This window comes from Thamnophis sirtalis, unplaced genomic scaffold (assembly GCF_051295495.1).
Source record: "Thamnophis sirtalis isolate CommonGarterSnake01/CBP01778 unplaced genomic scaffold, rThaSir2_p1.2 scaffold_1, whole genome shotgun sequence".
NCBI lineage: Eukaryota > Metazoa > Chordata > Lepidosauria > Squamata > Natricidae > Thamnophis > Thamnophis sirtalis.
The window spans coordinates 64,162,787-64,190,384 of NW_028261381.1; the positions used below are offsets into that span (position 1 = coordinate 64,162,787).

Genomic DNA, 27,598 nt, shown 5'->3' on the forward strand with positions numbered 1-27,598 from the left:
GGGACCTCTCATTCTTGGGCTTCATATCCTTGCCTAAAATTCCTGGAAAGCTAGTGATATCCTTGATCAAAGAACTGGAAGCAGGCCAACAACTTATTCAGGGTTAACTTCCCCTTTCCTGATGCAGATAAATCAACTAACTGTATACTTAATTACCCACCCTATCAATTAGGGACAGAGCTGTAACATTTTAACAAGGAACCCAACTTCTGGGAAAGTTACTCTCTACCAGGGTTATGAATAATTTAATATTTTGTATTTTTATTGTTTTATTTGTTTCCTTGTATAATTTGATTGCTTATTAGTAATCTATGATTATCACTAAGTTTTGTATCTTATGATTCTTGATGAATGTATTCTATTTTATTTTTCTTTACGTACACTGAGAGTATACGCACCAAATTCCTTGTGTGTCCAATCACACTTGGCCAATAAAGAATTCTATTCCATTCTATTTTTGCCCCTTGCTTGCTAATGATCATGTGTCTTAGTTTTCCAAAACTATATAAAAAACTATGCTCATTTGGATATTGGAGGCTTTTCATTTGTGATGTAGTCCCAAGAGCACATTCTTTTACCCTGGGCACAATAAACAAAATCCAGCCTTGTGTGACAATTAGCTACTTCACACCAGGGAAAAAACAAATCGGCATTTAGCTGGGTCAATCCATGGCCTGGCCAACAGGGCAACATTTTTGGAAGTAGCAATATCAAATCAATATCCACGAGAGTGTGACTGGGCCAAGATCACTCAGCCAGCTTTGCCCCTGAGGCGAAACTAGAACTTACAGTCCCCTGTAGCCTGGTGCCTTAACTACTACACCAAACTGCCTCAGAATAATCATTCTTAATAAAGTTAATTACAGGCGTAAACTTTCAGCGATTCTTGAATTGAATGCCTGAAAGACCTCGCAGTGTGTGTCCCTTCCCACAGATCTCAGCAGAGCCTTTTATAAAAGGACGCTGCGAGAAGGCTCCATTCGGGACATTTCCCGGCCACCAGCAGAGGCCTTCTTTCCCCTTCCCTCCAAGGCAAAGCGAAAGCAGCTCCGCCATTGGCTGAACCAACGCGACAACAACTACAAGCCACACGGGCGATTCCGGGTTGTTGGGCAACGAGCTTCGCAGCTGAGCCTCCCTCCCCGCTCCGCGCACTGCTTGGACCCGTGGCGACTCGTGAGGAGGGCGGCCGCCGCGTTTCTCCTAGGTTGGCTTCTCTTTCTTCAGTAGGAGAAAGCGGGGAGGGGGAAGCTTCTTTCTTTCTTCTCGATGTTGCTAAATGTCTAGGGAGATTCTCAGCCATTCAGGTCAAGGTTGTCCCAAAGGGGCTTTTTTCAAGAGGCAACTGGACTTTCTGGGTTTTTTTTTCCTTTGAAGACGTTTCGCTTCTCATCCCAGAAGCTTCTTCAGCTCTGATTGGATGGTGGGGAATGGAACCCACTCAGAGCTGAAGAAGCTTCTTGGATGAGAAGCGAAACGTCTTCAAAGAAAAAAAAAACCCAGAAAGTCTAGTTGCCTCTTGAAAAAAGCCCCTTTGGGTTCTCGATGTTGCTTTTCTCTCCCTCGATGGATGGTTCCGGCTCCCTTGGGAATAAAATGTAGACGCGGCTGTTGGCGAAGGAAAGCCTTACTCGGGTCTTGCGGGGGTGGGGTTGGCACCATGGGGAGCGAAGGCTCGGATGAAGGTCGGGGGAATCGGCCCCTTCTGCTTTTTTCCTTCGCGAGGGATGAGTATGCTTGGGAATTGAGGGGCGTCCCGTTGATTTTCTCCCCTGCCCAAGGGAGAGGAGGATTTGGTGCTGTCTAGTCTCCCAGCCTTAACCGGGCAGTGAGAAGCTTCCTTAGGTTATAAGACTGGAGGGGGGAGCACAGAAGGTTTCCTTCTTCCCCGCTGAAGAGGTGGGGGGTCGCGCTCGCAGGTGGGAATGAGGCCGGAACCCTCTGCTCGAAAGCGGGTAGCTGGGGGTGAATCGTAGCGGCTTCTCGCCTCTTCCGGACCTTCAGGAACTGGAGCCGGGGCCGCTGGTCTAAGCCTCTCCGCTTCTCTTTCCACTTCACTGGGAGCAGCCGGGAGAGACGCTCGGGGACTTCGCATGGAGCTATGAGCAGGAAAGGACTCATCACCGATTCTTTCCAAGTGGTGAAAAAGAAAGAAGGCAGGAAAGAAAGAAAAGAGACTCAGAGCCAACCGCAGGGTAAGCACTTCTATGGGCTACCCCCCCCCCCCATCTCTCCTTTGTGGGTTCCATCTCCTTCCCCGGCCTTGGCTATTGGAATGGCTTGGTATTGTGGATGGATTCCTGTGTTTCTTTACTCTTTCCACCCATGCCAGAAAACAAGCCCTAGTCTCCTCCGTCAGTTCAGTAGGTGATTTTGCAAGCAGGGCTAGAGCTGGAGAGTATCTTGGGGTCATCAAGTCAACCCTTGCTCATAGTGAGCCTTTCAATGGTTAGTAGGACACCTCCATCCCATTCCCCAGTTCTTTCTACTTTCTTGACGTCACTGGAGGCAAAAGGGAACTCTAGCAATGCTTCTAATCCCAGGCTTTGCTGGACCCAAAGAGAGGTCTTCTAGCATTTGGCTCTGCCAATCCCATTAGGACAGCTTCAACAAGTCAGCAATGTTGTGGAATTCCAATCCCAAAATGGGCAGCCTCTGTTCTGGTCTTTTTTGTTTGTTTGTTTGTTTTGTGCCTGATGTCCTGGCAGATGCCTCACCTGGGTAGATTTATTCAATTTCCATAGCTGCCCATCTCAAACAATGGTCTCTGCCCAGTGAACGATAATAATTAAAACCACTCATAAGGTACAAAATTAAATATATATGGCAGCTGAGAAAATGTCAATAGGAAATGGAGTCCTTCACACATTTGGGGGGCAGGTACAAAGCCAGGTCTTTGGAGCCTTACTACAGGCCAACTGTGTCAGAGTCATCCTCAACTATTAAGGAGAGACTATTACAAAGGGCAGGGACTTTGGTAGAGAAGACATGTCTCCTATTCCCCATCAACTGACATTCCTTGGCTGACAAGGCTCTTAGTAAATTACAACTCCAAGTTAGTTCCATTACTAAAAATAGAACTTCAGAACAATGAAAAAGGGAGGAGATGGTGAGAGAGAGAAAAAAATATTTTCATTAGAAAAGGGGAGCAATGATCTTCTCCTGCAGTCACTCCAACATTCCCAGCAGCTTCTGTGGAAACCTAATTTTTTCTAGACAGTAAAGAAGATTGGGTTCTCGACAACTTCTTGCATAGACCCCCCATGCCCCATTGCCACAGGTATGTAGTGGGGAAAGAAGAGCTCATGCAGTTTTTGAGGCCATATTTACCTGATTCTTTGTTCTTGGTGGCCTGAAAAATGTCTTGGATACTGCTTTGAGGGAAGTTTTTGCAAACCAGTTTGTACAATAGAAATTGATACATAAATGAAATCTGAAAAGTTATGAAATGCCATCTTCTAATTCTGCTTTATGCATGCATAATAGGGAGTTCCCATGATTAGCAATAGTTTAATGATACTAATGCAATTCAAATCTTATTTGGGAATTCCCCCCTTGCCCTGTGTGAAAGTTGGTGAATTATGGGAATTCGCAACCACAGATCTTAAAGTTGCCAAATTTGAGAAACACTGGTATAGCTGGAGAGATGCAAACAGCATGGCTGTGGCCATTTAAATTTTGGAGTTGGCTAAAGAGGAGGTAGTACCACGATTGGTTAAGTGCCACCCTAAGCCCTTTATGCAAGGAAAAATACCAGCACTCTGCCTATTAACACTAATGGGTTGATTGCTTCTCAGACTTACCGGTAGTTCAAGTAGAATCTCACCTACAAGCAGAATCTCACCTACAAGCAGAATCTCACCTACAAGATACCGCACAACCTGATCAGTTGGAAATATTGAAGCAATTTGATCTCAGCCGGCAATATGGTCCCTGCACTGGTAAGAATGTCTAGTTATCTATTGAACAAAGTCCCAAGGATGGTACATATCGTGAAATAAGTAAATGTTTGCCTTTTCTTTGCTGTTGTTTCCTTTCTGCCAAGTTTTTGAAATATAGCCTCATTTTATCAGAAACTTACACACTATAAAGAAATGATTCATAAATGGTATATCATATTGTGTTGCAGATGCATTGAATAGTTGCAGTAGATCAGCAATTATTATTCCCAGTTATTTATTGACACAATATATCATTGATTTAATAGTTATTGGGGAAGAGATAAGTTCACTAAAACTAAATAGCCATTCAATCCAAATTAACATACTTTGTTATCATTCCCAAACAAAATAATTTTATTAATAAATTATTATTATGCAAATATACTTAAATTAATGCAAACAATGTCTTTATGTCAGTTGTCCAGACTGTTATAGAAACAACAGTTTAATAGGGAGTGAAGTGCAAGTAGAATGCTGTTGCATCCAAAATTTGCTGAATGTCATTTTGTAAAATTGAGGGTTTAATGTAGCAAAAAATAACAAAAATAACTATCCTACCCAATAAATTTACACTGTATAATTTAAGATCAGTTGTAAAAAAAAAAGATTATATATTTACCAGAAAGAATTCCATATTCCATTGTGGCCCAGAAAACAAGTTAATGTCTTCTGTACTTAGCTTTGAATGATGGATCCAAGTACTAAATAGAGCTTGCAAGTCTGAAGTATATACACTTGTACTGTAAAATACCATGAACGATAATGTCAGACAAACAACAATAGTAACATAAAAAAGGAGCTCATAAATCACCCTAAAACTCTCATAACCACAGTTGTCTCAGATAAACTGATTAGGAAGCTTCCTGCAGATACTACATTCTTGAATCACTTTCTTCTGCTGACAGGAATCACCCGTATGCAGCGCTGGGAACGAGCCAAATTCTTAGGACTCAATCCCCCTACAACAGTGCAGGATTTGCTTCTGAAGTATAATGAGGATCCTTTTGTTATATATAGGTCAGTATGTTATGTTTCTATACTTTTCAGTCCCTTGATTTTTAAAAAAAAACTATCCATCAGAAAGAACAAATTTATGAAAAATACCATGGATTATTGGGATAAATTCCGGCACTACATTTGTGTGAATAGGCTGTAACTATCTCTCTAAAGAAAAGACTCAGATTATAGAAAAAGTGAAATATAAGGTAAACCAGGATAAAATTTCCAGCCATTCACATTCAGAATATAGAATTTATGCAGGAGCACAGCCAGCATTCTTTCCTTAAAGCTCAAGTATTCTTGGTTTGTTATCATAGTAGAATTGTTAGTAACAAAGACGTATGCTGACTTCATGAGAAAAGTATCAGTTAGGATCAACAAGAATAGAAGTCAGAACAAAGGTGGCACTTCAGATATGTCTTTTCTACAAGACAATGTCTTGTAGCAATGTGAAATGTATTCAAGTAAGGAAGCTTAATTCCTTCTGTATTTATAGCCTTAACATTTATAGCCATGTATTTAGAGCAGTGAAAGCAAACCTCTGACACACATGTCAAAAGTGACATGCCACATTTTGGCTGATAAGCCAGCATCACCAACAACTGTTCTTGAAGGCATGCCACATTCTGACACAATTTTTGGAGCTTGTGGAGGCTGCATGAGAATGGATGTATTCTCACAAAGCCCCCGAACCCTCCAAAACTGAGTTTGTTTTAATTGTACCGGTATTTCATTTTTGTAATTATTTAACGTTTCTTTGTATAATATATAGTGCCACATGGACTATATTTTTTATAAATAAAAATATAAAGAATTGTTAATCTTTTGCTTGAGGAGGGGCAATGACATACCAGAAGTAGTCAGATATTTTCAAAATTTATGATATACCAAGCCCAAAAGGTTCATCATCGCTGTTTTAGAGCTGTATGTAACCTTTACAAAGCTAAACAGTGTGTAATAATGGAGCCTTCCATCCAAGTAGATTGGTGCTTAATTTTTTTAGTTGCTTCAGTGTATAGGAGTAAGTGCACTGTGAGGACCCAACATTAAGGAGATGATGAGAATTTGAAGAGGTCCCAGATATGGTCTCCCTTTGCTTCCCTTCCATGAGGTCATTCCCCTCCTCCTCCGCTTTGGCCAAGAACATGCTAGCTTTGAAAGTTGAGAGCTGTGGGACAAGAACTGACTCCAGATGGAAAATTTGCTTAAGTTGACCATAAAATTGTGTCTGCAAAAAAGGATGCTGTTGTGTCACAGAAGACAGTCAAGCCCATTCCAGCTGCTTGACAGAGATGGGAGTGGCCATGTGAAAAGTCAACCAAGGCCTCCCCTGACAATAACCATGCTCTTTTCTTTCTTGTAGTTTGTGGCATGAATATGACCTCTGAAAAGAGCAACTTTGCTACCTGAGGCTGAGAAAGAGCTCCTGCCATTATGTCACCATAATCATGTGGATGTTTCCACCATTTCTGGAGAGAACGCTGCTTTGCAGTGGTGGTAAGGTTCTTATAGGGGTGAGAAGGCTTTCTAGTTGATCTCCACTTGGGACTTTGGGCTCAGCATTTAGAAATCATTAAGAACTAGATCAATAACTGATTTATAGCAATACAGTAATCACAGCATGCCAAATTCAATATGGAATTGCAATCTGCTTTGTATTTTTAATGTTTCATTCAATTTTGAACCTGGTTTGATTTGGGTAAGTGCTTGTATACTTGCTGAAAGGCATAATTGTCATCAGCATTTTTGTCTATGTATTATGAGCCACTTTTCTAAAAGAATTTCATGCTCTCTTTAGTAAAATTTCAACCTAAGTTGTTGGTTCCATAGTTTTAGAGTGTGGAGGATGTACTCAGTAAACATAAGCATATTCAGTAAGCTAGAGCTGCAGAAAACTGAAGATTCAGCTGAATCAGCATTGCCAAAATAAAACTAAGATCTGATTATTTGCTCAGATTTCTTAATTCTTATTATTCTGCTTTTGGTTTAATGTTGCCTTTTATCATATTGATTGGTTTAATTGATTGTACATATTGTGATATGTATATATGTATAGCAAACTTTAAAAAATAATAAAATGCATTTTCTTGTACAATTTTTCACTCTTTTTTCTGGGAGTGAAGGGGGGGGGCAAGAGTTTCAACCTTCCACAGATATTACAATGAACTGGAATTTCAGCACCACAGCTTTGGGGGAATGTTAAATACTGAATAGACAAGAGCATACTGCCTGTAGCATAAGCTGGCAAACAACAGCACTTAATCTGTATCTGCGGAAGCACCAATGATCTGATATGTTGGAATCAATTTCCCAAAGTACTGTATTCCACCTAAATGTTTAAAAAGAATTTGATTAAAGTAATGGATAGGTCAATGGAAGGCACATCTGGTAAGATAAATGAAGACAGAAGCTGAAAATTTCAGAAACTACCATATATTTGATAAAATCATGATAAGACATTAGTTTAAAACCTGTAATACAAGTGATAATTTAAAAATGACTTTAATAATATATAACAATTTGATGCTGATTGTGTAGTTATGTGTATGTATTTATATGGAAATAACAGTAGCAAAATATCAGGAAAATAACAAAAGGAAAAACTAAAAATACAAACTCAGCATCAAAGAAAAATAATTGCATCTGAGATGTAACTGAGATAAAGAAAGATAGTCTCTGAAATTACAAAATAAAATGCAATTGTAAGACATCTGTAGTTGTTTATTAAAACTTTGTAAAATTGAAGAAATCTTCAACTAGGGAAATCTCAGGGCACTGGAAAAAAATTAAAACCTTGTTTGTAGTCAAGGTAGCAACAATCTAGCTAGCTGCCTGCCTGCCTATTTATCATTTGGCAAGAGTTCAGAAGTAGTTTGCCAATTCCTGCTTCCTAGGGCTGAGAGCGTGGACTGGCCCAAGGTCACCCAATTGGTTTCAGACTTAATGCAGAACTACAACTCGGTCTCCCAGTTTCGAGCCTGATGCCTCAACCACAACACTAAACTGGCTCTCTGCTAATACATATTAGCACTCTATTAACATAATTTGTTGGTGGTTACTTTAAGTAAAAGTTCCTCCTCCATACATGAATTGAGGACACAAAAGGGCTACAAATTAAATGACAACAGGTATTAAAGAATAAAGGCTATTTGTAATGAATTTTGCATATTCCTATCTTCCAAGAAAATGTTGGACAGTAAATGGATTGTTATATTTTCACTAAATCTCTAAACCAATGGCTTTTTAAAATCAGTTTTCAGCCGGGATCATCACTTTTAGGTGGCGATAGATATCCTAATGTCTTTAAGCACCACATTGCCAATCCCTGCCCCATGCAATATATGAAATAGGGTCCATTTATTATTCAGTTTTCACTCTTTATCAGTATCAGAATGCTTGCTTAAAGGCAAGAACAATTATAAGGACATAAGACTCATGTTCATGTTATCAGATAGATCAGAAGTGTCAAACTTGATTTCATTGATGGCCACATCAGGGTTGTGTTTGAACTCGGGCGGCCTGGGGTGGGCATGGCCAGCTCGACGTCACTCGTGTCAGGGGCGTCTGTGATGGCCTGAGTGTTCTGCCAGCGAAAATGGGTTCCCGAGCTCCATTTTCGGCTGCAACAGCCTCCTGCAACCCACCACCAGAGAAAACCAGAGCTCAGGAAGGCCATGTGCAGCCCTCCCAATCTCTGTTTTTGCTTGCAGAGGCACTGTGGGCAAGTCCTTCGCTGTTTCTAGGGTGGCCCTATGGGCCAGATCTAAGGACCCAGCAGGCCAGATCCTGGCCCCGGGCCTTGAGTTTGACACCCCTGGAATAGATTAAATGCCAACAAAATCTGAATACTTTGCTATGCAATGTCCCAATGTTCGATCGCAACAATATCTTTATACTAAGATATAACTCCTGAGCGAGAAATACTTTAATTAAATGAATACATTCCTTAAAGTTGTGTCCCATTTGATAAATTTACATATAGGCAGCAGTACTGTGAAAAGTTGTCCCTGATAGAAAGTTATTCCACTATAAATTGTTCGAGAATATTTATTATAGAAACATGTATAAAAAGAAGCTGTGCTACAAGACAGTATTTTAGAAAAGTTCCCTACACTTCCAGTGCATTTGAACTGCCATATGGAAAGCATTAGTGGTAGTATGTAAAAATAATTAGGCAGCAGTTGTATTCTCAGAACTAAGCAAAACTTTCCTTTCAACAGAGAGCATAAGATTGCACTGAAAATAACTTCATCAAGTCACTGTTTATAAGAACCTGTTCATGTTCTTCAGAGTTTAGATATTTAGTTTTTCTCTAAATACCGAGATAGGATCTTTGGAGGTAGAAAACCCCAAAGTAAACAACTGTGTTGGAAACTAGGTTCCACCCTCTTGTAGAAATTCAGGGCATGCGCAGAAAATGGGCAGCTCTGCAATTAGGAATGAGAGAGAGAAATAAGGCAAAAGTGTGTGTCTGCAACCATCCATATGTGAAGCTTGCAATCAGCCTGTAGGACACAGTTTTTCAAGGCATGAGCAGACCGATATGCAGTACAGGTAGTCTTCGACTTACGACCACAATTGAGCCCAAAATTTCCATTGCTAAGTGAGACAATTGTTAAGTGAGTTTTACCCCCTTTTATGGCCTTCCTTGGCACAGTTAAGTGAATCACCGCATTGTTAAATTGGTGACACGGTTGTTAAGTGAAGCTGACTTCCCCATTGACTTTGCTTGTCAGGAGGTTGCAAAAGGTAATCACATGACCCTGGGATACTGCAACGGTCATAAATATGAGCCAGTTGCCAAGTGGCTGAATTTTGATCACGTGACCATGTGGTTGCTGTAATGGCTGGCCATGTGAAAAATGATCATAAATTTCACTATTTTTGCAACTTCATGGGGTCACTAAATGAATGGTTGTAAATCAAGGACCACTTGTAATTATGCACTCACACCAGGGACTGCTAGCCATAAGCTTTCATTCTGCAAACTGAATCATGCTAAGTATCTTTACTGCCCTCTAGTGGGAAAACTGGAAATGAAGAACCACACTCCTCCCAGCTAATAATCTAAAAATCTAAAGCAGGGGTGTCAAACTCATGGCGTTGTGTTGTGATCACATGACATTTCACAATGTTTTTCCCCTTCGTGGAGCAGGGCGTGGCCTGCACATGGCGCATCCGGCCTGCCGGCCGCCAGTTTGACACCCCTGATCTAAAGTCATGCCTGATGACTCCTTTCTACAATTTAAGAGGTACTCCAACTCTGTACCTTGTCCTGTTCCCTCTACTCTTCCACTGTTCTGCCATGATGGCCAGCACCAAAGGTAGCCCCCAGAGATTCCCTGCTGTGGAATACCTAGCACCAATATTGTTACAATGTCCTTATTTGCACCATGAAGGGATTTCCTGAGTTAGAACTTCTTATTATGGATTCCTAGCAATGTCTGGGGGAAGGAAGACTGATCTTCATCCTAGTTGTTGCTCTTGCACTGCAGAGAAGATACTGCCCGTAGAGCTTGTCCGGGCAGATGGCTTGGTTGAGTCAATATTGACGTGATTTTGCTCAGCTGCAGAAGAGAGCCAGAGAGAGCTACAAAAAGAAAAAAACGAAACCCCCTATTAATAACAAATTAAGCTAAATGCCTTTTCCTGATCTCTAGAAATGTGATCTTTGTGATTGAGACAGAACAAAAGCCATAAGTGTAAGTGTATGTGTGTGTATATTTTCCTTGCACAGCCAATATCTTGTGATAATTCTTTACGTTGCTCTAAATCTAGACATGGTTGTGCAGTTTTCATTCTAGTTCACACTTAAATGTTGAGTTACATATTATGCTAGCAAAACCACAATAGGCAAATTATAGAATTAAGATAATTCTTCCAATTCCTCTTTTCATTTTTCTTATATAGAACTTATATGGCTGCCTATCTCACAGAATGACCATAGGTGGTTCATAACCACCAATAAAAACATTTGGCTGAAATAAAAGCAGAACAAACTTCCCACTAGAGGCCAGAACAAGCAAATATTTGACTGCCTGACTCAACACCACTCTAGTCCAATGCTTGGGAAAGAATTGCATCTTCATAGTCTTCTGAAGGCTAAAAGGGCAGGGGTAGTTTCCCAGCACTTAAGATGCTATGTTTATTTCATGCTCTGAAGCAAAGATACTCAAAGTCCTGTTTTAAATCAAGTCCAGTGGTGGGATTCAGCCAGTCGCACCTATTTGGGAGAACCAGTTATTAACTTTCTAAGCAGTTCAGAGAATTGCGCGGACTACCACTCGCATGAGCAAACCGGTTGTAAAATAAATTGAAACCTACCACTGATTCTGGTGGTTTCTAGCCTAATCTTTATTGCTCTACTTGCACAACTGCCTCTCCGGTTAACCCTTATTATATTGCAACAGCTAAGGCGAAGTGCCCATCGACGTGAGTGACATTGAGTTGACCACACCCACTCAGTCACATGACCACTGAGCTACGCCTACCCAGCTGGTCATTAGGGCAGAGAACCGGTTGCTAAATTATTTGAATCCCACCATTGATCAAGTCCCAGATAGGACCCTGGAATACTTCGAAGGTATTAATTTGAAAAAATCTGCCTGGAGTTTTCAGATTTCTTCACAATTTTAATTTGTCCCATCAAAGTGCCAAACCATACCGGGCCGTAAGATGGGTAATGTGCAGTGCTGCTCCAACCAGTTCATCACCGATTGGCAGAAATCCTTGATGTTGCCCGTGTTCACTGTTCTGGTATAGCTCTCAAATAGTGGTTTAATTATAATACTGAACTGCAAGTTGAAAAGAGTTAAGGATTCATTACAATCAACTTTTCCCATTTAAAATTTTGCTGTGGCAATTACATCAGAATTTATGCCCCCAATTTGTTCCTCTGCAGTAACCAAATAAACCCCCGTTAGTTCCTGATGGATACAATCCAAAAACGCCAGTCCTCTAATGTGCGCTGACGTACGTATTCTTCATAGAGTTCAGAAGCCTGATTTGATTGTGGAGGTAATACAGGAGCTCCACTAGGTGGAAGTTGGCGTTGGAATTCACTGCAGAAAAAAAAAATACAACTCAACCATATAAACTTCCTTTACTCAGATCAAGTACAGCTCAACCGTTCAAAGCTACTACTCAACTTACTCAATGGCAGTGCTCAACTCTTCAATTTCTCCACGCAGTCTTTCTGCCATTTCCTGATTTTGTCGGCGTTCTTGCTGAAGTCTTCCTACATATGCTACACTCTTCTGCAAGAGCAGCGCTTTGCTGAGCTGAGGGCATACAAGATGGAACAGAAGAAGGAAAGACAAACAGTTCCAAGAGGATCAGAGGAAAAATGGGAAAGGCAAGATAAATGCTAACCTTTCTTACAGGGAAAAGATATGTACCTTAGTGCTGGTTTGGTCAGATCCTGACAGTACTAGACTGGCAAGAGTGTTAAAGCCCGAGCTGATGATCATACGACGGGCACAGTCAGCAGAAGTAAAACTTGATCGGCAGCTTCCCTGCAAGGGACAATTGCATTCTGACAATTCTCAGCTTTGCAGTTCATTCAATTGGGCTACACAAGATAAGGCATTGTTTTTGATCTGCAGAAGACACATGGCATGAGAGGGTAGGGTACATGGGTGGAATCAGGTGAGATTAATATATTTATTTAGTCAAAAAGAGGACAATTTAAGACAATTATCCTCACCCCAGGTGATTATAAACATAAATAATATTGCCACCTCTACTACCATATTCTAACTGATTCTGATACTCTTTAGATTTAAAAACAATTTAGGAGAAACACGATCTTCCTTTCAAATAGTGATCTAATAGTGATCTTCTCACCTGAATAGGATTATGTTTGTACTTTTCCTGGTGACTACACAGATTCTTCTCCTTGGCTATCTTCTGGGCTGAGGAACCTGGAACAATTCCCAAAATATAGGGGTAAATGCGCTTATATCCTGTTTTCACCTAAATGTGACATAGAGACTAAAGTAAAGGAATAGATGAGACAGGATATGTGAAATGACTCCAAACCATGCCTACCATGTTTACCAGTATCAAGCAAGGCAGCAGCTGAGACAGGAACTGGTGAAAGCTCCTTTGTAATGGAGACTGACCTCAGTAGGACATCAGCAGGGAACTTTGAGGTGCCACAGATCTGTGGGAGATAATAAGAGTTATCAGATATGGATTATGAAGAATAAATTGTGCATATCAATCCAAGAAGATATAAATAACTCTATTTATTGAAAGGCCTCCAGCACAGAGGTGGCAAAATCAGAGCTGCTCATCTTACCCTTTTCAGAAGATGACAAAAGAACATCTTTACCTGAGCAGATTTTACAGCTGGAGTGAGGGGCAGTGGGGCAGGACCTAGAAATGAAAGAAAAAGGGTTTTTCCCCCCGTTTCTGTTTCCAGTCTCTCCCAATCATTAGAAATCTTGGCTGGCTAGTGAGCCCTACCAGGAAAAGAACACTGTATTTGGCAATTCATCAGTTAGAGAGACAGTCTTCTGAAGTAAATCCCATTTACCTTCACTAGAAATTAAAGCCACCAGTTGTTACTTAAAATGATGGGCATGTCACTCAGCACGGCAACTAATATCAAAAATCAAAGTAAACCTGGCCACCTCACAACCATTGTTTTCATCTAAAATTTTGGCTTATATTACTTAGCTTGAAAACTACTCCTCAGAGTCTATTTATAGCTGTGCATTTAATAGTTGCATAAGAATAGAAAAAGGAATTCCGGAATTATTTTTTTGCCCTTATTTTTTTTAACAGAATATGCACTCTGAACTTTGCACTTCAATTAGTGCATTTCAATATTATTTCAATTTGGGAATTAAGGAAAACTTTCAATAAATTATGATTAATTTATGAATATGTAGATCTTAAAATTTGTACATGGATTTTAAATGGTTTATACAAAAATACATTGGAAAAATATAACCAAGAAAAGCAAGTGTTTGACAGCCTGCAGCTGTCATACTTTTACATAAGTAACTTCTAAAACTGTAATCGAAAACAATAATCTATTATTTCTTTTATACATATAAATTTATATGTATGCTGTGTTCTTAAATTTACATTTAAACCAAAATAGAAAAATCAATAAAGAGCTCTTAACACCCATTACTTATGCCTCTAGACCAATATCCTAAATCTACTGAAGCCACTGTCACCTGAGCTGCAGATTATTATGCAATTTTTGAGAAGTGCAAACACAAAATAACATTTATATACCGTACTTCTAAAGCTCTTGTGTCTGTAACATTAACTGGATGAAATTGTGCATCATAGGGCAAAACTTTTTCAATCAAGATTGAAAAAAGGGCAAACAGAATGCATTCAAAATCTGGGACCCATGACTCCTGTGAAATTGAGGTTTGGAAAATATTATAAAACATGACATAAAAATATTATAAAGTAGTTTATGACATGTCCCAAAGGTGCTTCTTCAGGAGGCAACTGGACTTTGTTTTTCTTTTGAAGACGTTTCACTTCTCATCCAAGAAGCTTCTTCAGCTCTGAAAGAATAGTGAGGAATGGAAGGATTTATATTCCTTGCAGACAGGAATATATAATATATATTTAAATCCTTCCATTCCCCACTATCTTATCAGAGCTGAAGAAGCTTCTTGGAGGTGGAAATAACCATGGCCTGGATGACTGAGAATCTCTACAGACTTTTAACTATGATCTATTACAAAATATAATAAAATATTTCATGTGGTCAAGTGCCCAGGAAATGTTTGGCTGTGCTAGAGTTCAACATCGGCTATTTTCGAGGCAGATACATCTCTGAATATCTCCCTGAATTTTTAAGAACTTTTCCAGTACATTAGAAACTCTGCCATTGTTGAAAGCATTAATGAATCTGGTTAAGAAAATATTTCTGAAACAATGACCCAAAGGTCATGGGTTGTCTAGAATTCTATAAATGTATGTTTCCTTTTCCTTTTCCTTGAGGTACTTGACAAGAACAAAGCTAACTTCCATAATTATGAAAAAGAGGCACCCCAAAACATATAGCTAGAAAGATCTTTAGAAATGTAAATCTTTTTCAAGCTTAACCAATGTTAGCAAAGATGAAGAAGTTCAAATGATAACAGTCTGAAAATCAAATCTCTACCCAGGATGTTCACGTGTGTCAAAAAAGGCAAGAATGGCAACTGTGTTCTTGTGATTGAAGCCCTGCTACTATTTTACATGCATTGCACTTTGATCTGTTGAAAAGGAACTAGGGTACCAACTGGATGGTTACGGCCACATTTTTTTTTTTTTGCTGTTTCCCCCCATCCCAATTCCTGGTGACCATTGTAAAACTAACTAGGGTAAGTGCACAAATCCCCACTATTACTTAAAAACCAAAAAAAGTAGAAGTCCAAAGAAAGCTTAACTAGTGCTAAGCCACATTTCTCCTCTCTATGGAGCCCTGCTTACCAGTACGTACCAGCTGTAGGTAGTGGAGTGAAGGAGGCCTGGGGTGTTGCTGGCTGATGATGAGTAGGAGAAGGTGCTGGAGCAATCCGCTGAAGTTGCCTGACTCCCCCAACCTTGGTTGCGGAACCACAGTTTGACATAACAAAAGATCCCTCAGGAGGGGATGGCAAGGTCTTTTCCAATCCAGTGTTAGTGTCGACAGAAAAGACAAATGTGATTTGTGGCTGAAGATGCAAGATGGGAGGGGCAGGTGGAGGGCTGATCCTTGGTGGCGAGGTAGGGAAGAATGGCAAGAAGATCTGCTGTCCAGTCAGGGGTGTAGGCAGCTCCACATCCAGAAGTGGGTCTCCCAATGGTGGGAGCTCCTTAGCATGAGGGGCAACTGGAGGCAAATCTGAGGCAACTTGGTTTAAGGCAGTAGCATCTGGCAGAGGTGCAGGAACCTAGGGAAAACTAAGGAAATGTCAGCTCTTATACAGATTTTTTTTTTAATTCTGTCAGCACTTTCTTACTGTTGTATAAGGAAAAGTGGAGGGAAAGATTAATTACAGATGGACCTTGCTTAATGACCATTCAAATTAACAACGGCCTTGGAAAAAGTGCTTTACAGCCTGTGAAGCACTTCTGGAACACCCCCCCTCCCCATGGTCATGTGATGACATTCTGGGTACTTGGCAACCTACTCATACTTATCACTGGTTACCCAGTGTCAGCAATCAGAAAATCAATGGGAAAGCCAGCAGGGAAAATTGCAAGCTGTTGCTGCTACCTGCTGAGAGGATTTAAGTGAGATGCCACATGATTGCTTTGCTCAATGAACATGATCCCAATATTCCCAGTTGCAATGGTTAAGTGATCTTCTAAGGGAGAATCAGGGAGATAAGGATCTTAGTACATAAAAACTCCCTGCCTCTCGGTGCTTGCGCATGGATTTTAACATACTAAAATCCTTGTTTCCCTGCCTCTCCATTAGGAGATCATTTATGAATGCAACTGGGAGTACTGGAATCATGGTCATTGAGTGAAGCAGTCATGTGACATCTCACTTAATGATCTCTTCGCTCAATCTTTGAGTTTCTATTCCCAATTGTGCTCATTAAGCAATAGCTGCCTTAAATTTCTGATTTAAATTCATAACCATGCATAGCACACTATTTGTAGTAAATGTAGTAGCTTTAAAACTAATAATAAATTATATAGTTCTTTATGTATGGTTTAGTTCACCTTATACAGGTGGAATATACCAGGGGAATACAATCCAGAAAAATCAAATAATGGATTGAAAAAGTTATCTGTGTATTGGGGTGGGCTGGGCTACACTTTTCAAACTGCAGTTTTCATTCCCTGTAACATAACTTCTAACAGAAAATAATAATCTTCACTTTATAAACATGAAACTAAGCGCTAGCCTTATTGTGGCTACTGTAATAAATGACTGGATATACTGCTTCTCCTTACCTGGGATATAGGCTGAGAACAACAAGAAGTAATAAATTCTGTGAAAAGAAAAAGGTTAGGGCAGGTGACTTGGAGGAGTTAATGAGTAATAAAAATGAGGATTGGCTGATAAGCTCAATCAATTAAGCAAATAACCATTAGGATTTTTCTCAGCTAATGGTATTTAAAAAAAAATAATAAACACGAAGATGGACAATATGGGGCTGGTACCTGAGGAAAGAAAAAGCAAGTTATACATTTTGTCTGACTACATCATATAATAGTTGTCATGGATGAAGAGAAATTAAGTTTGTGTATGTCTGTGTGTCGCCGCACACATATACAGGGACTAGAATGCAAGTTGTTTTATACCTACATGTATAGGTACACACATATATACCTATACCTAATCTTCTAAGTGTACTTGACAGTAACCATATAATATTAGTCGCAATCTTTAAATTTTAGTAGGAAGAATGGACCAATTTTCATAACTGAAGTTTTATATTGTAATCTGACTCTTTCCAAATCTCCATGAGGTAGACAATAGTGATTTGCATTAGATTTTAAATTATTGGCAAAAGGTTCTGAATTGTAGATGGAAACAACTCTATTCAGATTTAGATTTAGGAGATAGGTTTTCCTACAGAAGTTGTGAATGCTCATAACACTGGAAGTTTTTAAAAAGAGATTGGACAACCATTTGTCTGAAGGTATAGGGTTTCCTGCCTAAGATGGGAGATGGAGTAGAAGACCTCCAAGGACCCTTCCAACTCTTCTCTTTCTCTTCTCTTCTAATTTCAGTCTTCGTGTATTAAGTCAGAAATCAGATTACCTTTTCTGAGATTGTTTGATGAAATAGATAAAATGTAAAGTTATCCCGGTGTTAAGCTTGATTCCTTATGACTACACAGACAAATCTATCTTGTCTATTTAGTAGCAATAGGGAAATGGTTTCCAGGATGTTTCTCAACCTTCAAGTCTAGTCTAACAGCTCCAATATTCCCTAGTGGCCTTCCATCCAAATACCAATTAAAAACCATAACAGAAATGGAGGAAAAAGCATAACTGAATTTACTACAGAACACGAATGATGAAAGGAGATGGTGGTGAGGCAGCCTTTTTAACAGTCTTGACAAAGGTAAGAAAACAAATGAAAAATAAAGAAAGACAGAATGAAAAACGAATTGAGATTCCAGGACCATAGTACTGGAATACTGTACAAGCACATTCACCAGAGAAACAGTGTTGATCAATGGTTAGAACAAGATGGAACATATATATTAACTAAATCAAAAGCTATATTCCAGGTTTCAATTAGTGAATATCCAGTGCTTCTTTCTTTTGTGTTTTTTTAAACTTTTCAGTCTGAATTGACTAATTGAATGATTTTGTCAAGTTACAGAAGTTACTAATTAATTCCTCAACTGATTTATTAAGCCTGCTATGAAATATATGGATCAACTGGGATTAAAGTGTTACAATGAAAAATATACTCACCTGGGATTCAAAGTAGACAATGGTACTGTTTTCTAGCACAACCCTTTCAATTTCTATTCTCCCTGCTTTCTGCCTACCCACAGTCAAGAAACTGGTTTTCCACCATCTTTTATTTTTTATTTATTCTGCAAAACAGTGTTTTTGTCAAATCTGTTAATCCTTTAGCCTTGAGCATAAATGTTACATTAAAAAAGAACTTCAACACTGTGGGAATGAAATCACTATTATTATATAGATGCTGGAAAAGATTATTTTTATTTATGTACTTATAGTTACTGATTTGCACACTTGTAGATTTGTAGAATCTTAGCAGGTGAGAGGAGTTTGAGAGAGCAAAACTCTGCTCTTATTTCTTGTGCCTTAGGCTGTCTTTGTTCACTAGCTATACCTCTGAGCCCGTGGTGGAATTCACATTTTTTTTACTACTGGTTCTATGGGCATACCTTGGTGCACGTGGCATGGCTTGGTGGGCGTGACAGGGGAAGGATACTGTAAAAACTCCATTCCATCCCCACTCCAGGGGAAGTTTACTGCAAAATCCCCATTTTCTTCCGATCAGCTGGGACTCAAGAGGCAGAGAATAGATGGGGGTGGGGCCAGTCAGCGGTGGTATTTACTGATTACTGCTCTGAGCCAATGTAAGTAATCAAGGGCTCTAATACTATTTACGAGGTCAGAAACCAACCTTTCATAATCTGGGGATTAATTTGAGGCTTTTGAAAATAAGTCACTAATCTCATTTTCTCCCAAAGTATGAGATTTAGATTTAGATACTTTGCATTTTGAGATTGTGAAAACATTTCTTCACTGAAACATACATTAAATAATGGAAACAGATCTAGGGAGTCCATCAATACACTTTCTGGAATACATATGTGAAAAATTTAAAGATATAACCTTGAATTGACCCCAACATGCAAAGCTCATTTAAAAATATAAATATTTTGTCTATGGAATGCTCCAACAGATCACATAATTCAACTTAGTTATATAAAATTGGGGAATTTTTGTTACCGTGAATAGGGTCCAAAGTGTTCACAAATTCTTCTCCAAAATTGGGGTGAAGTTGGGTCAGAGTAGGCTGGATCATGTCAGCATTACCCTGGTGAGCTGAAGACATAAAATAAGGAGTGATATAATTCACTATTCATTTTATTAAATTTATACCACCACCCAATTCACACCATGGTGACGCTGGGTAGCTTACAGCATTAAAAATCCACTATGTAAAACTCTGATCACCTTCTCAACAACTTCCCCCAAAAGAGAAGGCTGGAGATTTAGTAAATTAGCTAAATGTATAGCTTTCATAGTTAAATAGCATGTGACATACACAGTCTTTACAAGTCAGTAACTAACTCCTATACAGAAGCCCTTGGAAAACTAACTGCGCTTGGGCATAAGGAAAAAGTTTCACCACAAAACCATTGTATATTGGGCATAAAGTGATTTCTCACCAAGACCACGTAAATTGGGACCACCATAAGGGTTGCGGCTGGAGACCATGGTATCCAGAAGTGCATCCAGATCATGTAAGGGATCAAGCTCCATTGGACCTCCATTTGCTGTTTCAATGTTGAGTTCTACCTCTGAAATTGCATCAGACACCTCCTGCACAAAATACAGGAGTTGGGGTGGGGGGAGAGAAACCCATATGTTCCAGCAAAGGATTGGGGAAGTGAAACCCTGGAATGCTCAATGGTTGTTATTCTACGTATTCCAGCTTTAGACTCTGCCACAGGGGGAAGGAAATAGGGAAAAGGAGCTTTTGAATATTAAAATAGTACCTGACTAGAATCACAAATTGGTTTGTCAAACTTCTTCTGCTCCTAAAACAAAAAGACAGGGTGGTTTGAATTAGAATACATTTCTGAAACAATCATTAGCAAAATAAATTTTAATTTATTCAATTAACGAAACCACACAGTAGTAGAGTACCCTTATAAGCAACTGTAAATATTAATAAATGATTAGTGTATATTTTATACAAATGGCAAAAAATCAAAACTATGAATTAACTACAGGTGGAGAAAAGATCTTTGGTTTGAAGTACCTGATAGATAAAAGAGCCCCTCTCTGAGAAAGAGTGATAGCTTAGAAATATGAAATATAAATAAACATAAACATAAAAAGGATAATCATCTGGTAAATCCAATACTAGGTCCCATGATTGGGAACTGCAATAATAAAATTTCTCAGTTATAAAAGGCTACTAAAGTGCTAGCCAAATACATTTTATAAAATGCCTACAAATGTTGGTGAAAATGTGCAGAAGTTCTGTACAGATACTTGCACACAGGCCTTTTCATCCTCATCATGTTTTAAATCTTGTACATGCAGGCTAAATATATACAGAGGGTTAAATTGTTTTAGGATAGAATTAGACTCTTGGCTGCCACTGAAACAATATAGAGGACAACAAGATAAAGAATATTATCTGGTGATTGCAAATTTCAATATACTACTATATTCCAGCTATTTTATCACACTGATATCATGTTCGAAATCATTGCTCGGTTTCGGTCGGACTTGGACTCCACCCCTGCAGTTCCAGCCGAGGCACAAGAGGATCAGATGGAACACCTCTGGGTTGAGTTTCAGGATGTTACCCCCGGGGATGTGGACAAGGCCATGAGGGCTGTGAGTGCCTCCACCTGCGTACTGGACCCGTGTCCCTCATGGTTGGTTACCAGCAGCAGTGAGGTGACACGAGGCTGGATCCAGGCGGTCGTGACCGCCTCTCTTCGGGAGGGGAACTTCCCCGCCGCACTGAAAGCGGCGGTGGTGAGACCCCTCCTAAAGAAGCCATCTTTGGATCCAGCTGTCCTTAATAACTATCGTCCAGTCTCCAACCTTCCCTTTCTTGGGAAGGTTGTTGAGAAGGTGGTGGCCTTTCAGCTCCAGCGGTCCTTGGAGGAAGCAAACTATCTCGACCCCTTCCAGTCAGGCTTCAGACCCGGTTACAGCACTGAAACCGCTTTGGTCGCATTGACTGATGATCTCTGGAGAGCCAGAGATGGAGGACATTCCTCCATCCTGGTTCTCCTTGACCTCTCAGCGGCTTTCGATACCATCGACCATGGTATCCTTCTGCGACGACTGCGGGAGGTGGGGGTGGGAGGCACCGTGTTGCGGTGGTTCTCTTCCTACCTCTCGGACAGGTCGCAGTCGGTGTTAGTGGGGGGGCAGAGATCGTCCCCTAGGCCCCTAACATATGGGGTGCCTCAGGGTTCGGTCTTATCCCCCCTACTATTCAACATCTACATGAAACCGCTGGGAGAGATCATCCGCAGGCACGGGATCAGATACCATCAATATGCGGACGATACTCAACTGTATCTGTCCGCCCCGTGCCAACTCAATGAAGCGGCAGACGTGATGAACCGGGGCCTGGAGGCGGTTATGGACTGGATGAGGGCTAACAAGCTTGTGCTCAACCCAGAAAAGACCGAGTGGCTGTTGTGTTTCCCTCCCAAGGATTCCACCAATATTCCATCTCTCAGGCTGGGGGGTCAAACTCTATACCCCTCAGAGAGGGTCCGCAACTTGGGAGTCCTCCTAGATCCACAGCTATCATTCGACCACCATTTGACGGCTGTGGCTAGGGGGGCATTCGCCCAGGTACGCCTGGTGCGCCAGTTGCGACCCTACCTGAATCGGGAGGCACTCACAACAGTCACTCGGGCCCTCGTGACCTCTAGGCTGGAATACTGCAATGTGCTCTACATGGGGCTGCCCTTGAAGAGCATCCGGCGTCTTCAGCTGGTACAGAACGCAGCCGCGCGAGCGATTGTGGGTGCACCGCGGTTCACCCACATTACACCTATCCTCCGCGAGCTGCGCTGGCTACCTGTCGATTTCCGGATGCGCTTCAAGGTGCTGTTAATCACCCATAAAGCCCTACATGGTAGTGGATCTGGATACTTGAGAGACCGCCTTCTGCCAATTACCTCCCTGCGACCAATAAGATCACATAGATTGGGCCTCCTCCGTATTCCATCGGCCAGCCAGTGTCGGCTGGCAACTACAAGGAGGAGGGCCTTCTCAGTAGTCGCCCCGACCCTTTGGAACGAACTCCCCGTGGAGATTCGTACCCTCACCACCGTCCAGGCCTTCCGCACAGCCTTGAAGAACTGGCTAGCCCGTCAGGCCTGGGGATGAAGATAGTTGCCCCTCCCGAATGATGAATGCATGTTGGTTACTGTTTTTTATTATATGTGTCTTTGTTATTGTCTGTATTTCCCCTTCCCCGATTTTATGTGAGCCGCCCTGAGTCCCCTCAGGGAAAAGGGCGGCCTACAAATCTCAATAAAATCAAATCAAATCAAATCAATCAAATGTGTTATCCAACTTGCTTAAGAAACTTACCCCAATATGGAAGAATGTCCTCCATTTATGATATTCCCTAATAACAACCCCAACCTGGCGTTTCCAATATTTTCCTTCCATAATGACAGCCTAACAAATGAATAAAGATACAGAAGTTAAATAAAGGCAAAGAAATAGAATGTGGTATTTACAGAAAAGATGTTGGAATGTAGGGTCTTTGGTGCTCTCTGAGCTTGGTGGTTTTCTTGCAGTTGTTTCATTACCACACTAGGTAACATCATCATTGCACTCACAGACTATCACACTCTGGTAACTCTTTGTGCCATAAAATCCTTGCTCACCTCAGGCTTGCGATGCTGCTCTATGTCACTACATTCTAGGGGAGTCACAAAACTGCACACAGGATTCTGCCTCTTCTCCACATCTGTATTCAAAATAAAACAGAAACAGAACTCTAAATGCCATTGTCATTTCAGAGACAGACAAACGTACTTTTTGACTGACTGAAAGCTCACCCAAATTGTCCATTTACAAATAGGAAGACCATGTTCAAGGCTTTACAACCAAAGAGAACAGACTATGTGATGTTCAGAAGTACATGCTACTGCTTGCAGCTCATAATAGTGCACAGAAAATAGTCCTTGGCTACAAAATTCATCAAGAACATGGACTCCTTATGGAAAAGAGGTGCCTTGGGAATAAACTTCTGAATTTACCCTGTTCCAGTACTTACACTGTAGATACCATGCCCTCCAAATAGCATTATTGAGTCGAATCTTGTCACGTTGCAGCAATTTCATCCCCTTGAAAGTTTTCCATTTGGGAGATACAATTTTCCCACTAAAAATAAAAAAGAACCCAAAGAAACTTCTGTAATATCTGGTATATTTGGATTAAGGAATCAATAAGTCAAGCCAAAAATGATTAAGAAAGCAAAATGAATAGGAATGCTACCTCAATATAGACTTGACAATATAGTTACAAATATTCCTACACTGTGCTAATAAAAGAAGAAAATAAAGAATTCAAAATAGAGTAATAAAATGCATGCATATATTTATCTTTTTGAAAGACTGAGTAATGTGCAAGGTTTCTTTGAAAGTTAGTATCTCATCTCTGGTTTCCCTTCCCCATTGGATTTTATGGTAAACTGAAGGAGATGGATGAACATTAATTCATGCAGAAAATATCTTGAGACTATTAATTATAAGTAATATGCTGGTCTCAAGATCAACTTTGTGACTACTGAATTAGAATGATTTGTGATGTATCATCAATGTTTTCAAATGAAAAAAAAAGTATTTCCAATAGAAAAATCTTAAAGAATAATATGTTAAAAACATTTTAGCAGTTGGGTACCGTAGATTACATTCTGTTTAATCTAATACAATTATGCCATCCCCCCTCCATTTATGATATCCCCCCAAAATAATACTGTTGGAAGGTAATTAGTACAGGTCACCTTTCTCTCAAGAACTGAAAATTAAGCCAGTGGTTTGAATACCATTGACACCACTGCAGGGTTGGGTTTCTCGCCCCGTTCCAACCGGTTCGGTTGGAACAGGGCCGGCGGCGTCCTCGTGCACGCGCGCAGCGCACGCATGCATACTAGCATCTGTGCGATGCTCCAGCTGCTCCTGGAAGATCGGGCAGGCACTGTATGCGTCCTGCGCATTCTTGGAAGCGCAGAACTCGTCAAAACCGGGTAAGGAACGCGGGTGGGCCCTTCGCCGTTCCCGGAAGTTACTTACTTCCGGGTTCGCCGACCAACCGGTTCGCAGGGACTGCTGCGAACCGGTTGAAACCCACCCCTGCACCACTGACATATCAAGAGCAATACAACTTGATAGCCTAACTTTTTGAAAGTCATGGGAATGAACATAAACAACATGAAGATTCATGTAGCCAGTGCAACATAGCCTAACCAAAACCACTTCAAGTCTGGCAACTGATTAACTGAGTAATTGTTCCAAAAGCAAAGGACAGATTGCTGTCTTGAGCATTTCCAAATTGACTTTATGGATGCTTCTTGCCGAAAGTCTTCTAAAATTTGTAATCAAAAGATATGTGATAATAACAGAAATGTATTTTTCCTTTTCAACATTTTTTGGTAACAAGTATGAAATGTCAGGGAGACAGGGGAGATTTAAAAGTGGAAGAGGCTATTGCCTCTCCTTTCCCTATAAAACATTACGAAAGGGACAAAAATGAATGCACAATAGAGGCCTTGTACCAAAGCATTCAGAATTCCCTTTTCTCCTTTGTTCCCCAACAGCTCTTGGAACCAAGTCTACTCTAAGAATGGAGAATTCTGGTCTAAGGCTCAGCTGGCAGATTAATCATGAATAGCTTTCTAATAAATAATACTCTGTTACAAAGGGCAATTATAAAAGATACAGGTAGTCTCAGTTCATTTAGTGACATTTCTGAAAAAAGTGACTTATGACCATTTTTCACTCTTATGACTACTGCAACATCCCCATGGTCAAGTGATTTATATTTGGATGTTTGACAACTGGTTCATACTTATTACGATTGCAGTGTCCCGGGGACAGGTGATTTACCTTTTGCAATCTTCTGACAAGCAAAGTCAATGGGGAAGCTAGATTCACTGAACAACTATTTTATAACTTAACAACAAATGTGGTAAGAAGTGTCGTAAAATGAGGCAAAACTCGCTTAACTAATTTCTTACTTAGCAACATAGATTTTGGGCTCAATTGTGGTTGTAAGTTGAGGAGTACTTGTACTTTATCAACTGGGTATACAGGCTCATACTACCAGTTTTATCCAGCAAGAGCAGGCACATAACAAATCAAGTTTTCAACAAAACTACTGACTGATACGTTTCTTCCTTTGAACATACGTACTTTTTGCCCTCAGGTTTAATTCTAATGGCACATTAGAAAACCACTTCTACTTCTCGTAATTTTTGAGGCAATGCAGAATATTTGCTTTAACTCTTAAAATTGCTTCCAAGAGCCTTTATTTCTACTTGTGAAATGTCTGCTTTGTTCTGAAGTACACTACACTCACAAGATGTTAATAGAGACTTTGCACCTCCCTATTTGTGCTCAGGTTCTAGTGTGAGGAAGAAACAACAAAAATTTGAGTCCAGGGTTTTAACTTAATAATATTGCCCAGAAGAAGATGGCACATTTAAAACTGTATTTAGAATATAGGTAGTCCTCAACTTACAACCACAACGGAGCACAACATTTCGGTTGCTAAGTGAAACATTTGTTAAGTGAATTTTGCCCCATTTTACGACCTTTCAAGCCACAGTTGTTAAATGAATTACTGGAGTTGTTAAATTAGCATCCAGGTTGTTAAGTGAAACTGGCTTCTCCATTGACTTTGCTTGTCAGAGGATTGCAAAAGGTGATCACATGATCCTGGGACATCGCAAAGGTCATAAATATGAATAGAATAACTTTATTGTCACCTCGAATGTACACTAATCAACATACATTAAAAATGAAATTTTGTTGCATAACAGCTCTCAAAGTTGCACCAGTCGCCAAACATCTGAATTTCTGTCACGACCATAGGGATGCTGCAAAGGTAACGGTGAAAAATTGATCCCAATTGGTCACTTTTTCCCCACTGCCGTTGTAACTTTGAATGGTCACTAAATGAGCTGTTGTAAGTCGAGGGCTACCTGTACAGCTTCAAATGAAGATTCAAGATTTTGATTTCTGGAAGCTCTAGAGCAATCCACACTGGTTGGGCCGGTCTTCTAGCTCTTCTCCCTCATGTGGGTCTTTTACGGCACGAACCACTAAGCGGGGCCCGCCTCCCTTCGTCCTTTCCTGGCCATCCCAGCCAGCTCTCCTCACCTGTAGGCCAGGGTCATGCATTCGAAGAGTTTCGTGAGGGAGGCATCGATATTGAGCGCGCCGCTGCTGCGTGGCCCGTAGCGGTAGATCTGACACGTCCCTTGGTTCACCGTGTCAAAATCGTAGGGAGCCCCGAAACCCGGCTGAGCCGCCCTTTCAGCCTTCCCAGCCTCAGCCTTCTTCCCTAACGCCCCGGCCCCTCTGACTCGCTCGGCCGCGCAGCTTTGCAGGCCTAAACGAACGACTCGCTCGGCCTCTCCGGAACCGAGATCTGGATCGGGGTCCGACTCGGCGTGGGGTTCTGAGACCATGAAGTGGCCGCTGTGGATGATTTGGGAACGGGACATCGCTGCTGCTCCGGCTGCCGTCCTCCGTGTCCGGCTCCACTGAGAACATCGCTAGCAAGGCCGAAGTAACGCTACTACCGTCACCATGGCAACAAAGGATCTCCTCACACACCCCTTCAAACTGGAACTTGGAACTTCGGCTGCCAGGACGCGGGGAAACGAAAGGACAGGGGACCCTACCGGAGGATCGCCCGAAGCCCGGCCCTACCGCAGGCTCCCATAGCAACAAGGAAAAGGGGTTCTGCGCATGTATCCATCAGCCGCAGAGCATGACGGTTATTGTAGTTGTTTCAACTGTCCTCCAGAGGGCGTACTTCGCGGCATGAACGCGAAGTATTTTGCGAGGAGATCAAGCGCTAACTTTAAAAACGTTTATTAAACTTGTTATACAATTATCAAAGTCTCTCCGCATTTGGATAATTTGATAAAAAATGTACCTCTGCATTTTTAAGAAGTGGATTTCATGATGCAACGCTTGTACCGAAACGAATAAAACACAGAAAGCCAACGGGATAACTTTGAGCCAGTCAGTTTCAGTCCAATCCACCTCACCCAAGGCTGTAGTAGGGGAAGTAGGTGTATTATATATGTTAGCTGCCTAAATTCACGCACACCAACTGACTACAGCATCTAGGCAGTGGGATAATCGAAATAGCCTTAATGATAAATTTCATCAGGTCAATCATTGAAAATTGCCTCTACCTCTCTGTAATATACCTGACACCATTAACCCACAGGCTGTTAAATACAAACT

The 27,598-nt window shown here is 40.8% G+C and overlaps 2 protein-coding genes across 2 annotated transcripts; one reads left to right on the plus strand and one right to left on the minus strand.

Moving 5' to 3' along the window:
* The first annotated feature begins 1,047 nt into the window (after window positions 1-1,047).
* On the plus strand, window positions 1,048-6,828 carry POLD4 (DNA polymerase delta 4, accessory subunit). The gene is made up of 5 exons (XM_087713879.1): window positions 1,048-1,207; window positions 2,068-2,195; window positions 3,798-3,941; window positions 4,847-4,958; window positions 6,304-6,828. Exons 2-5 carry the CDS (start codon window positions 2,102-2,104, stop codon window positions 6,326-6,328), a joined length of 375 nt encoding a protein of 124 aa, XP_087570005.1. The 5' UTR covers window positions 1,048-1,207; window positions 2,068-2,101; the 3' UTR covers window positions 6,329-6,828.
* A 529-nt stretch (window positions 6,829-7,357) lies between these two features.
* Window positions 7,358-27,077, minus strand: LOC106547123 (MLX-interacting protein-like). Its single transcript, XM_087713887.1, has 17 exons — window positions 26,498-27,077; window positions 23,392-23,498; window positions 23,000-23,082; window positions 22,698-22,787; window positions 20,117-20,158; window positions 19,787-19,940; window positions 19,344-19,439; window positions 16,851-16,888; window positions 15,403-15,835; window positions 13,276-13,319; window positions 12,990-13,104; window positions 12,786-12,862; window positions 12,338-12,454; window positions 12,093-12,220; window positions 11,878-12,001; window positions 11,605-11,734; window positions 7,358-10,530 (listed from the first exon to the last, which is right to left on the minus strand). Exons 1-17 carry the CDS (start codon window positions 26,842-26,844, stop codon window positions 10,412-10,414), a joined length of 2,244 nt encoding a protein of 747 aa, XP_087570013.1. The 5' UTR covers window positions 26,845-27,077; the 3' UTR covers window positions 7,358-10,411.
* Window positions 27,078-27,598: the final 521 nt, after the last annotated feature.